The sequence below is a fragment of the Wolffia australiana genome, chromosome 4, assembly GCF_029677425.1.
Source record: "Wolffia australiana isolate 7733 chromosome 4, ASM2967742v1".
Taxonomy (NCBI): domain Eukaryota; kingdom Viridiplantae; phylum Streptophyta; class Magnoliopsida; order Alismatales; family Araceae; genus Wolffia; species Wolffia australiana.
Window position 1 is genome coordinate 2,377,752 of NC_135838.1, and position 14,137 is coordinate 2,391,888.

At 36.3% G+C, this 14,137-nt stretch overlaps 1 protein-coding gene across 2 annotated transcripts in view; it reads right to left on the bottom strand.

Annotated features, from left to right (window-relative positions):
• Positions 1-9,142: 9,142 nt before the first annotated feature.
• The window catches only part of LOC144702772 (ARM repeat superfamily protein), a 42,178-nt gene continuing 37,183 nt past the window's right edge, over positions 9,143-14,137 (bottom strand). For both annotated transcript variants that reach the window (XM_078574810.1, XM_078574809.1), the window contains exons 28-32: positions 13,847-14,126; positions 12,748-12,978; positions 10,879-11,400; positions 10,664-10,796; positions 9,143-9,554 (exon numbers count right to left, since the gene is read on the bottom strand). In XM_078574810.1, coding sequence (XP_078430936.1) covers positions 9,298-9,554; positions 10,664-10,796; positions 10,879-11,400; positions 12,748-12,978; positions 13,847-14,126 — 1,423 coding nt within the window. In that variant the 3' untranslated portion in view covers positions 9,143-9,297. The remainder of the gene's footprint in view (positions 9,555-10,663; positions 10,797-10,878; positions 11,401-12,747; positions 12,979-13,846; positions 14,127-14,137) is intronic.

Consider the following 14,137-nt stretch of genomic DNA (forward strand, 5'->3'; position numbering starts at 1 on the left):
CCAATATATGGTTATCATCTATTTAATTAAAACAAAACCAAACTTGAAAGCTCACTGGATCCACCTTGAATCGAGGACCAGGGGTGGCAGCACCGATCGCCACCGCCTAACCTCAATGTGCCTCTTCCCCCTCCATCTTCCTTGCTGGCGCAGATCTGAGCTCCCCTAGCTTTTCCCTAAAGCCTTCCAGAGCCGTCTGCACTCTGCTAGAGCTATCACGACACCACTGTGTGCTTAAAACCTTGAGAGGGACCTCCGCATGATGTTTATTCATTTTGCGACAAAGATAGTGGCATTAGGCCTTTAAAATCCCTTTTCAAAGGGTCGAGAGAGGTTATATCAACCTCTTAGAAGGTCAGACTTGATCCAATGGCCCTCTAGGGGTTGTTGGATCAGCCTGTGGTCCCCTCATCGGTGGCCTCCGGCGGCCAGCTGACGAGGACAGCAGTTGGGGGGCCGGGAAAGAAAGTATTGCCCCCAGCCATTCGATCTGCCATTGAAAAGTTCAACGTCTGCGATTAAGTTGCAGCCACGGACCATTTTCAATTGATGTACCCCTTTATTACCACATCATATGCCTCGTCATGCTTCTTGTCATCTTTCTGCCTTGTGATTTTCCCATTCATATGGTCCCGACGTCCTCATCACTCACAACAGCCCATCTGAAGGCCTAAAAAAGAAATTAAAAAATCATTAGATATTGCGAACAGATCTAGTCATCCGATCTTCCTTAAGAAAATAAGACAGTTGAGATCATGCCCGTCCACTTAAAAATAGCCCGAAATGACACGAGCTTTGGGCTAGGTTAGCTCGATGACCCATAACAACTTCTCCTTTTATTTCTTAAGATCGCGCCCCGTTGGGCTGCGATCATTTTTTTAATATCTGGGTCTGGCCCGACAAGAATCTGAAAAATGAAACATCCATTATCCCATACTGAAAAATTTACGAAGCATTACTATTTATTAATTTTGCATGGTATTGTAGATCAAAAATAAAACACTTCCCTCTCTGTGAAATGAACTCCATTGGGCCTGTGTGGGCCTGCAATTGGGCCTCTTGGGGCCTATCTTGTGCTCTTTGTAGTAGACCAGTAGTTTGGCCCCTTCAGTCAGTGGTGCTTGTCGGCTGCTGGTCAGCTTGAGCGTTGAGCGCTCGTTTGCTGACGGTTGGCTCGAGTGCCTCCGGCTCCCCGCCTTCAGCTGGCCACTTACAAACCCCCTTTATTTTATTTTTATTTTTATTTTTATTTTTTTAATTTCCTTATTAATTTTCAAAATATTTCCTAAGTGGAATTAAGAAAATGGCTTTCAAACATTAGATAGAATTTTAATGAGGTAAAATGGTTATATTGAAGGTTTTCAAGAATTCACGCATGAAGGGCAAATTTATAGTAAAATAAAGATAAAATTAATAATATGGTGCATACACTAACCCTAAAATGTGTATATTTTACCAATAAAATTCCTTTATCAATGGAGATTCAGAAATCTACCTATTTTGAGTCAAAAAGAAACTCATTAACTTGACCCTAGTGGAATCGAGGATTTTACTTGGGAAATTTTAGTATACTGCTTGATCATGGGGAAAATAAGAACCCAAGTTAATACGGCAGTGGCGAGGATAAAAGTTCATGTTACATAAATTCCAGCCTGCAGGAATGAGGGACCAGGTGACAATGATAGAAAAGACATCAGAGAAAAAGGCCTTTCTAAAGGAAGTGGGTCGCATCTAAGAGATATCTGAAGTCTTCTATCAATAGTCAGAGTGGATTTCTACAGATATGCACAGAATTTTCATAAGATGAGAATTCGTGTGTGACTTCTGGATTTATCAGTGATTAGGAAACTCAGGTGGCCTTTTCTAATCAATGTGGGGGTTAAGAGTAGTGAAGGTCAATCACCAATCTGTAACACGTTTTAGCAAAAAAACTAAATATAGACATCAAGTTAGGTCCAATCTGAGTCCGGTCAAGGATTGGTCCACTCATGTTGGCTATTCAATAAGTCAAAGTTAAGAATTCAATAGTATGGTCATGTGAAAAATGATTTTGAAGTTAATATTAAAATATTAACATACAATTTTGCTCATCGGACCATTAAAATAACAAAATATTTGCATGAATTTCCATGCAAGAAATAATTTCTTACAGGAATTAAATCAATATTCAAAAGCATAATAGTTACATTTCAATGGATTCCACTAAATTTAGTATCCTAATCAATTTAATTACATTTTTCAAGCTGGATACGAATTTATATAATTGTTACTGTAAGGGTGTCAAAAACATGGATACTAATTAGAGAGGAAGATGGAGAGAGTAGAAAGGAAATAAATACAAGGGAATAAAGGGACAGAATAAAGGGAAAGAGACAGAGTTAAAGAGGGGAAAATAGATAATTATAGAGGGGGACCAAGTGAAAGGGAAAGGGATAGATTTAGAGAGGGAGTGAGAGAGGACAGGCATAGAACTAGACAGGGAGAGAGTGAGAAGGAAAGAGATATAGTTAGAGAGGGGGAGAGAGTGAAAAGAAAGAGAGATTTAAAGAGGGAGAGAGTTTTTAGAAGAGAGTCAGAGATGGGGAGCGAGTCATAGGAAAGGGAGAGAAATTAAGGGACGGAGAGAAAGTGTCAGTGAAAAAGAGGGGGAGAGAGGAATAGGGAAAGTTACAAAGGCAGAGAGGGGAATAGAAGTTCCAGAGGATGACAGAGTGAGGGAAAAAGAGTGTGAGATATTTTTAATCAGTGAGTGTGAAAGAGAGATAGGAGAGTGGAGGTAGAGAACAATAAGGAAAGAGATATTTAAGGAGGGAGAGTGAAAGAGAGAGAAGTGGATAGAGGGATATAGGGAGAGGGAAGGAGATAGAGATTGATACAGAGTCAACGAAAGATAGAGAGATTGAGAGAGATAGTTATTAGAGGGAGAAAGAGGGAGGGGGAGAGAGCAAGAGGGAAAGAGGGAGAGTGTGTCGGCTAGCTGACCTTCATTGCTGATGAATTGTATCTGGAGTTTCTTGCCCATGACGTGTTCCCAGACAGTGAAACTTTATCTCAATGAGCTTCATCCATGCATGAAATACTGGATTTGCTGCCAAATAGATGGCACCGTTGTTATCACGCCATAAAATTGGCAGACTGGGGAAATTTAAAGTTCCTTCAGTCATGAGCGAATCTGCATAACTTCAATTGTTACACTAACAAGTAATTTATATTCAGATTTGGTACTTGAAAAGGCAACGGCAGACTGATTTTTAGAGCTCCACGACATTAAATTACTTCCAAGATAGATCATATATGATCATGTTGATCAGCGATCAGCCTGATCACTTGCCTAATTTGCATTACAAATAGGATTAATAGTTAACAAATATTCTTATGATTAATAGAAAACCATGATCAATGCTGCCCTAAATGTAATCAAGTGTTTAAGTACAGCGAATCATAGCTATTGGGTAAATGCATCTTCTGGTGAACTCTGTTAACTGGGAACGCTATCTCATGTTTGGTGAGCCTTAGGTAGTGAAGATTAACTTCTTTCATGGAAATTCATGCTAATATTTTTTATTTTAATGGTCCCATGAGCAAAATTCATGCAAGTGGTATATTTCACTACATCAAATATACTATTCTTACATTTGGAGAGTGATGGCAAAGTAATTGGGGTTTAAAGTGGTTTACAATTTTCCATGTTAGATAACTGAAGCAATGATGAGAGGTACATCGACTGCGATAAAATGTACCCCTTTTGATGGTAATTCTATGAAAATTAACTATTTTTCTGGACCAAGGTTGCAAATGGAAAATTGATGGTGTAGATGACTTGGTAGTTCTTGAATTTTTCTATACTTAGGAAACATTATTAAAATTGTATGTAAAACAATCAAAATAAAGATTGGTTTTATATTATGAAACTCAAAAAATAAGTATGCATCAGTCTCTGAACCTGTGAAACCAAGAGCTTGAAGAGGCAAAGAGAATTTATGAAAATATGCTCCGGGTGATTTTTTAAACAGTAAATTGGTTTCTTCAAAAGAAAAATATATTTTGGATGAGTTGAATTTTTTAAACCTGGGGGTTGTTCCACGACCACCATTTCTTCTAAGTTTCCATGTAAAAACATGTTGGCTACATCTAGTTGCTGAATGTTCCAACTACTGCAAACTACTATAGATAGAAGTAAATGAATTGGTGTTCGTTTAATTATAATAATCAATATTTCAGAAAAATTGAATCCCTCTAATATAGTAAATGCATTGCTGTCTGTCTTATTTACCTGGAAATATTTTAATGTTTACCCTTGTGGATATGAATTATGGATTTCTTTGGGCTGGCCATAAGTTACAATAGAAGGTCCTTCATCACCTCACCTTTGATATTTGGAAAGATAAAATACATCTTTCACGTATAATAAATGAGATTATATTATATCATCTACAGTCCTTCATCACCTCACCTTTGATATTTGGAAAGATAAAATATACCTTTCATGCATAATAAATGAGATGATATTATATCATCTAACTTATCTGTACAGTGATAGGGAAATTTTTATTGAATCTTACTTTACATTGAAGCAAACTTAGGTAATTACATCTCCCCTCAACCTGTTTTATGAGATATTATGCTTTCTCGACGTCCAAAACCAAAATTGAACTTATCCAGGCATTATAGGAGGTGTAACCACTATGAAAGGTACTCAATTAATGAAATGTAATAAAATCACTTTATTTTTTCAAATAGACATGTTATTTAATTTTTTCATAAAATAAAAAGTTATCATAAATCACATATGTCATTTTAGTTCAGGAAAAGTTCAGTGTAAACATAGATTCACATGAAATTCATGCTAATACACCATCTTATAATTCCAATTCACATCAAGTTATACCATAATGAAAACATCAAAGATATTTTATTTACAAAACTTAGTTGGCATTCATAAAAAGTCTTTAATTTATTCTGACTGTATGATTATTTGTTGCATTTCCTGAACCTCTACTTTCTATTAGAATCTGTCACATATTTATAAAGCTTCTGAATTTTATTCGTCTTGTGTCACTGAATAATGTTAAAAAGTTATTTTATTTTTTTCATATTTATGCAATTCTAAAATATCTTGAAAAATAGTATTTTGTTCGACTATCTATATTCACTGTCTGACATGATCTTTAAAATTAGATTATGACTTTCAGAGTGACCAGAGTTTCTATCAACCTAGAGGATCCACATGTCCCTAGAATAATAAAATTCTTAAATTCTGTACGATTTAAATAATAATAATAACCGTGGCATTGGAAAGAATAACTAAGTATGATATCATATTCTTCTGATATCTCAGTGGAATCCATTTGAACAGGATGTTGCACTAAAATGATTATGTCACAACTTTTAGGCTAGGACCATTTATTGACAAAAATAAATAATAACTTTCTGAAATAAACATTTTTGTACCAATTTGATGGTAATATTGATGATGAAGAATCAGTGTGGATGTCTAATTCACATCAAAGAAATTTTCATTTTAAATTGAATAATCTCTCTCTGTGAAATGCATGTGTGAATAGAAGTTATGAAAATAATTGAACTGGTTTTGCAATTTTACAGTTTGAATGTGCTGAAATTTCCATTACTTTACATTAATTGTAGAAGAAACTGAAAAAATAGTTAAAAAATATAGAGAAACGTTTAATTATATTTTTCAAGAGCCAGAAGAGTGGGTTGGAGGAAAATTTGATCATGCATGTCATAGCGTTGACCTTCAGCTACTTCCCTCGTAAAACATTCAAGAACAAGCACAAACATGAGAAAACTTCACACTGCCATGGTTTCAACATGAACCGTGGGCTATGGGAAAGTGTAGATCAAAATGTGAACATTAAAGCATGAATCAATTTATGCAAAAAAAGCCTTAAAATAAGAAAAAAATATACATAGGTAATAGATCTGTACATGAAAAAATTTTGAAGGGCTGGATTCTTCGCCTACTGTGATAAACTTTCTCAAAAGGGAGATTTTTCTAGGAGAAAGGAGTGACAGTCCAAGAACTCTGGTGAAGTATTTGGTTGAAGCAATTCAATGAAAAACAAAAAATGAATATTTTGTTTCATAACTTTAGATGTATGAATTATGGTTTCATAATAAAAAAATTATTTCATAATGTTTACTGTTCCTTCAATTTCCCTTATTGACCCACAAAGTGAGATTAAATTGATTTGAGAGAGGAATAAACTTGTAAAGTTCTAGTGATCAATGTGGTCTCATAGGGATTGTATAGATTGAGATATGTAAGATATTGGTTATCATTGTAATTAAGAGTTTGAGGGTTTATATCCCAACATAAGTGTATAAACTCTCTGTTTTGATTTAGTTTGACTTTTTCCCCTTCTCTCCATCTGCCTAATTCCCAAGGAGGGGGTTTGTTCCTTTAAGGATGAAAATTAGAAAATATTTTCTCATCCTCCGACACCCCTTCTTTGCGCATTTATGTCATTGATTCAGAAGAATAAAAAAATCATCTTATAGAAATGTGTGCTTCCCCCTTTGTGCTATGAAAGTATTATGATGGAGATGGAAATGGATATGGAATTGTGATCACAATAACGATAGCGATGGAGATGGATAGGGAGACAGAGATTGAGATGGAGATGGGCATTGTGATGGCAATGACAATGGCTATGGTGATGACAACGGCTATGACCATGGCGATAGCAGTGGCGGCATAGAGGGAGACGGAGATAAAGATGGAGATGACAGTAGCAATGGTGCTGGTGATGGTGATGGCCATGGCCATGGCAATGGCAATTGAGATGTTGATGACGAAGTGGCGACAGAGGGAGATGGAGATGAAGATGGCGATGGTGATGGTCATGGCCTTGGCCATGACCTTGGCCATGGCAATTACAATAGCAATGGCGACAGAATGACTTTGGCAATGGCCATGGCAATAACAGTGGCAACAGATGGAGACCGAGGTGGAGATGGAGATGGCAATGGTGATGGCCATGGTGATTGATAAGTAAAAATAAGGGTGAATTATCCTATTAAAATCCCTTATCGTTGTTAAATTTATCTTATACAATAGAATTTATAAACCCCTAACTTAAGACATATAGTGAAAACTACAGGATCTTCCAAGGGAAGCTAGTAAGGCAATTCAATTACTTATCCAATTGACTTATCTGGCCTTAATTAGGGTTAATTTAATCTTCAATGAAGATCAAATTACCCTAATTATATGAAGAATTTAGAAAGGAGGGTAGAAGAGATGAGAAGAATAGAAGAAATAGGGATCTCCAAATTTACTTATGTGATCCAATAAAAAGGATCAAAGGAGTCAAGTAGAGGGGTTAAGAAGAAAATTTGATTTTAGTTTATTTTGGGGGAGTCGGGTATCCAAATTTACTCACTACTTACTCATTAACACAATCTAATCTTTCCCAGAAATTAAACTCTTTTTTTATTAATTTATTTGCTATTTTTTAGTTCTTCATTTGAAAGTGGAATGGCTAGATAAATTCAATAATCACTCCTAATCCTCTTAAGGGCTTGTACATGCCGCTCAAGCTAAGCAATTTAGAGTTTTAGACTAATATCAATAAGAAAAACAAAGAATTCTCTAACACATAATCCAAATTACACTAAAATTCAAATACAATGAAGCAAAAAATACCAACTGAAGATGATCCAGGCTAATTCTCCTCTTTTTCTTGCAGATGTGAAAGAGCCCCTGCCAGAATGACCTTCTCAACTCAATTTCTGATTTTATACTTAGGTTAACTGATAAAAATTACCGTTTTACCTCCAATAAGTAATTAATTTTTATCCATCGATGTAGGCTTGATCTGAATGATCCAACTTTACAGATAGAAAGAGGAGGTCGAGATGAGCAAGCCCACAAATTTTGAGCTCAATCTGAATTAAGGATTAAGAGTAACTAATAAGTGAAAATCGACCAATCTAAACCGTTGGATCAATATTTCATTTATTAAATTTAAATTTTGAAAAACCCGCATTTCGTGTCACTTCGTGATTGGCTGGAAAATTTTAGAGACTTTATTCAGGTTCTCTCTCAGAGTGCGACGTACCCCATCCTGGAAATAAGAGAATAAAACATAATACATGACGTATTACACTTACATGTACGTTTATACTGCCATCCCAAGTCAGATGTCGCCATGTCACCTCTCGTGCGTGCATCTTTGTATGTACAGCACGGGCAGTGCACTTACCCCCATCCAACGATGCCTCTACCGATCGCATTTAAGTCATCGGATTCTCATCCGACGGCCGAGATTGTGCCACATGGCCCCGATAACTCAGGTTCTTGATATTTTGCGTCAAAGCCCTTGCTTCTATTCGAGCGCAAACTGACGTCGCCCAAAAATAATTGAAGATATTCCCCTCCAATTCTCTCTCCTCCATATTTCCCTAAGAAAGCCCATAGAAAAATCCAGATTAATTATATAAGACCCTGCAAATATTTTTATTGGATTTTTACGCCTACAATGCACAACTGAAAGCTGTTTTAAGGACATATTTGCAACCAAAATTTAAAAATAGTTCCTCTGACTTTAGAAATCACTTCAAATGCCTATTTTCCTTGTATTTATATCATATTCTATTCAAAATTCATTTCTTCCTCAAATAAATTCCCAAAAAAATCATTAATATTCGAGACAATTCAGTTATTCATCCCCACATTAATTAGCGTTAAAATTAATTTTTAAAGTTGCCATTTCCATTTAAATAGAGTTATTCCAAGCTTAAGTAAATTACATAAAATTCATGAATTAACAGAAAATCAGGCTAAAAATCAGAATTCACTTGGAATATTAATTAACATGTAAATATATGGTAACAACCCTATTTTAACTCTTTATATGGATAAAATTGTGCTAATTACATGAATTAAGCATAGAATTTATGTTATTATCAGCTATGGCAATGGCGATGGCAATCGCGATGGTGATGGTAATGGCAATCATGATGGTGATGTTGATGGTGATGGAGATGGAGGAGATGGGGGAGATAGAGAAGATAGAGATAGACATAATGATATATGGGCCCATTAGGGCTGTGAGGTTCACTCATAATATACATACACTTTTACAGTAATTCGTTGAAAACTCTGATTCAACCAAAATTGCAACCAGAAAAAAATTAGTAATTAGTAAAAACATATATAGCAGCATACACTCACCAATTGGGGTAGAACAGATTAAGGCTATAAATAAGAGAAGACCGCAGAATTATGTACATACAACTTTTAAGACCAAAATTCGCAGTTGTGGGAAAGCTTTATCTTCCCCATTTCTTCATCTTCATGGCAGCAACCTTCTTCTTCTTGTGGGCTCGGTGTTTCGCCGCAAGTCTCAGCTTCCTCTGAGCATGGCGCATCGGGTTGATAACGGCCAAGACCTTCTCGGCCTTCTTTCTCTTGTCCCTCTTCTCTTTCATGACCTTCCTCACCTCATTGTAGGCCCTCACAAACTGTTCTGCCCCAAGAACCCCACGAATCTTGACAAGAACTTCGTTCGCCAGATCTTTAATTTCATCTGAATGATGAGAAACAAAAAGAGAATTTACAATGCCATCGATCAAAAGGGTTGATTTTAGATAAGGAGAAATCTGTCAATGGTTAAAAAATTATGAACAGTGTATTTCCAGTATATGATTGTCAAAGACAGATAGTAGCATTTATTCAAAGAAAAAGATTCTTTACTAACAATTTAAGGAAGATAAAATAATTTTATTTGATGGATTGAAATGTAAATTTCTTTACTAGCAAGAAAAGTAAATTTATTTTAATACCGTTCCATGAACAATGTATTTTAATTCATGACTGTGAAAATCAAAAGGATACAGTTACCACGAAGTGTTACTTTCATTACAATCCATGGAAGGTGAATAAATGTTTATTTATGGATAAAAATGTAAATGTATTACTTATTCCAAGAAAAGTGAAATTCTTTAATACCGCTCCAAGGAAGCAACTAGATTAATGGATAAAGATGAATGAACAATGTTTTTTTAACTATGTGACTGTCAAAATAGGTAGAAATAAAGATTCAAATAAAACTAAATTTCTTGAATAAGAATGCAGGGATAAGTCATTCATGCCCTACCATCTCTGGAATAAAAATTTACACATGAAACATTTTCCCTGTAGGTGACCGATAAAACCAGGTAATTTGCCCAAACGAATCACGATCATTGTTGTTTTATGTGGTTCAAAATTTTAAATAATTCTCGCACGCAGAAAACTCCCTTGCGATTGGGACCTTCTATTTGTTAAAAATCCGTAAGCAATTTAATTTTAAAGATTTTTTTGTACAAATAGTTTTTTAATTATTTTAGTTTTTCACAGGACTCAGCATTTTGAAAAGAGAATTGTAAAATACAACATATATGATCGTAACGTTAAATTATACCCCCCAAATAAAAGTTGGGAACAAAAGATGGTACCAACAAATTAACAGTTTCTTTCGATATCAAACCCTGGAAATAGTTCTAAAAAAACTAAATTGCATATAAAACCAGCAAATCCAGCATAAAAGAACTTCAATATAGATCTTGAATCCAGAAGATCGAAAAAAGAAAGAATTTTCCAAATTCTTAGTCAACGAGAAACATGAGTCATCAAAGGACAAAGCAATGCACAAACCTGAAACCTCTCTCCCAGCAAATCCTTCGGATATTCTATAAAGCGGCGATAACAAATGAAACGCATAATCAGCGCAGTCATTGTGGCCAATCTGCATAGAGATCTTCCTAAAGCAATCAAACACTATCCTCGCCTGCAAAATTCGTAAGCAAATCGACGTTAATCCTTATTATTTAATCCCTTGCAACAAACAAAGAAATCAACCACCATCTCACCTGGGCGTCATCCCCTGTCAACGCGATCTTCCCCAATTTGCCCAGCAAGGGAAAAACAAGAAGCGACCGAAGATTAGGGATTTTCCCCTCCGGCCGTCTCGGCACATTGGCTTCGACTGATGTGTTAATAAGGAAAGAGTTTCTTCCCTTCCTTGACCGTAGAAGATCAAAAGCATCAAGATAAAGTCTCTGCTCATGAGGGGAGAGGTTGGTCCAGAAGACATGAACAGGAGTGGAACTTAGCTCTTTGGCATGAGAATGAATGCCGAAAACAGCGAATAGAAGATTCTGGGCAAGAACGTTGGGAGCTGAGGTATCAAAATCAAAGGACTTCGACTTCAGCTGAGTGCAGAATGAGACAGAAAGAAAGAAGAGCCTGCCCGGGTTCAGGAAGACGGTATGCCCTGACTTCTGTCTCAATCTGGGAACCTCTGAAAAGTATAAGGCTAAGAGGCGGTTTGAAGCGTTTCTCACCCAAACGTGTGGGTGCAACAACAACTTGCAAGTGCGTTCCCAAATCTCCTGAAAAGATGGAGGCCAGAAAAGAAAAAATAGGTCAGATAGTCAAAAGAAAACTCAAATCTCCTCAGGTCTTACCGCAAGATTGAGAAAACCAATTAAATTCACGAAGATAGATGAAAACATTCAACTATGAAAGAAAGATAACTGTATTTTCGTTTGTGTTTGTCGTTGTAACTGAGTACGAGAAGAGGAAATGACAAGTCAACTTCCCTATCAATCGTCCTCACCAGCATGAATATGATGACGAGGACTTTGTCTCGTCATTGTTTATCATCATTGCCCCTTAGCCTTGATCAGATGAAGACAGATGATTATAAAATTGTGATAAGGACTTCACGAAAACCTATCAAAGAAAGTGTTACAGAAGGGGGGTCGCACGAGCCACCCAGTGAAGTAACACATTGGCGGGAACTTAAGCGCCAATAAAAGAAGACCTAGAGAAGACCAAGGAAGGAGAGGAAAAAGCATCGCCAGAGCGAGGAGACTGGCTGGAGATTCTCCCAACCAGAGGAGCATTCGCCGATCCGGCTTGTTCCAAGCTATCTGTCCCTGTTTTCCCCTTTCCCCCTTTCTCCCTTTTCCACTCTCTGTTTGACTCCACTTCTTCTATTCCCAAATCTCATACCATCGAGTTACAATCGGTTGCGACACTGCAAGATTGTTGGATTCCCTTTTAAGTTCTTGTGAACCCCTTTTGGATTCTAAACTCTACATCAGTGGGTTCCTATCAAATTGCAATTCTAATCATCTTGTATTCGCGGGGATGACTCTGAGGATTTTATCTTATTAGCACCTCTTGTCATCGTCCCTTTGATAACCTTGATCAGATGAGGAGGGATGATGACAAGATCATTATTTTTATTTGTCTAAAGCAGGATGACAATGACAATATTTGTCATCGTCTGCAAACACTAATTTTGACATAAACCAAGAGATTTTGACGACAGAAGAGTAAAGGTGCTGATTTTTAAAGAAGTATCTAAAGAATTCGTTCAGCAGGTGAAATCTTTAAAGGATGAGTAGCCAACAGCCCGCAGAGAGATAAATTAGAGATGTAAGAAGTAAAATGGAAGATAATAAACTCCATCAATATTTTATCAAATGAATTGAAAATAAAAAACATAAGGATTGTATTTTTTTTTCAAATTTATCAATATTTTATCCATGTTTCACAAAAAGAATGTATTTCTCCTACTTGCTCTTTAATTGTTCTTTCTTTTAACATTTTTAATGGTTGATTCAGTGTAATTTTTTTCAACATCTTCTATCTGCATCCGATATTTTGTTTACATTCTTAATGTCAGATAGTGAAAATCCTGTTAGATGAGTAAAAAAAAAGGAATTTACCTCAAAATTTTGGTCAATGTACAGATCAGGGTACTGAACAAGCATCTTTTCCAGCATAAGAAGAGTGTGGTAAACCTCTTTCCACAATGGCACCAAATCAGAACTCCATCCTCCAAGCTTGTTAGTAACTTCATCAATCGCAGAATCTATAATGAATTTCGCAACTGACAATATGCAACTATAATATTTCATGAAGCCACTCTTGAGAACGTCGACCAATAATCCAAGGATCTGCAAATATTGAAGAACATTTGAATACGATGTAATAACAGCCTTATGTGAGAAAAAATAGAAAATTGCTTTAAAACCTAAATAAGGACAACTAAAACTGCCCATATCACGAGTTCAAATTAAACACCGAGTGAAAGGCAAGGTAAATGACAACTTCATTGATTCTTCATCACTACCCTCTTAAAGGGAGCGTTACCCTATTGAAAGGGAAAACCTGCACCAGGGGAAATGACTAAAATACCCTTTACAGACGTCGGGGTTTACACCAAAGAAACAATGGACTGCCATTAAGTCATGAAACAATTCAGGTAACAGCTTTAAGGACCTTAATAAGGGAAAATTTAAACTCTATGTCATTCCCGCCAATGTATTTAGAAAAAATAGGGACGATCACCAGACAACAGTGATCGATTAATACAGATGATGGCTAGAAACCCCCCTTTCACTCCCTTCTAATTCATACCAATGTGAACACAGCCAATACGAGTTCTAATCAAACATTAAGTAAAGATAAGAGAAACAACTTCATTGATTCTACATGGCTTCCCTCTCAAAGCAAAGGCTTGCCTTATTAAAGAAAAAACATACACCGAGGGTAATAGCCACAGTGGCCAGGTTCGAATCAAAGAAACAAAGGAGTACCATTGACTCGCAAAAAACAGCATTTAAACTGTTCACCTTCAATACACAGGTTATATTTTTGAAGAAAAAAACACAGATTTTAAGTTCTAATCAAAGATTGAGTAAAAGATAAGGAAAATAACTTCATTGATTCTTCATGGCTTCCATCTTAAAGAGAGGACCGCCCTATTTAATGGGAAAACATGCACCAGTGGAAAATGACCAAAATACCCCTAACATGGAGTACCTGAGCTGCAGCACTCCACAAATGTTTTTTCTCTCCATTGTACCATGAGAGACTGTACTCTAAAATCGGATGAAGCGCCTTCTGGCTAATACGACCAAGCAGAAGCTTTATCACAGCAGCAACCATAGCTTGAACATTTTTATCATCATCATTAGCCAAAGAAACAACCAAATGAAGAAACCATGACTGGGCTTGGCTTTCCACAATGGCTGGAGGTAACTTGACCAGAATAACATGGAGCATCTCAAGAACCGCTTCTCTCCCAGATGGATGCTCATAGCTGCCAAAGGT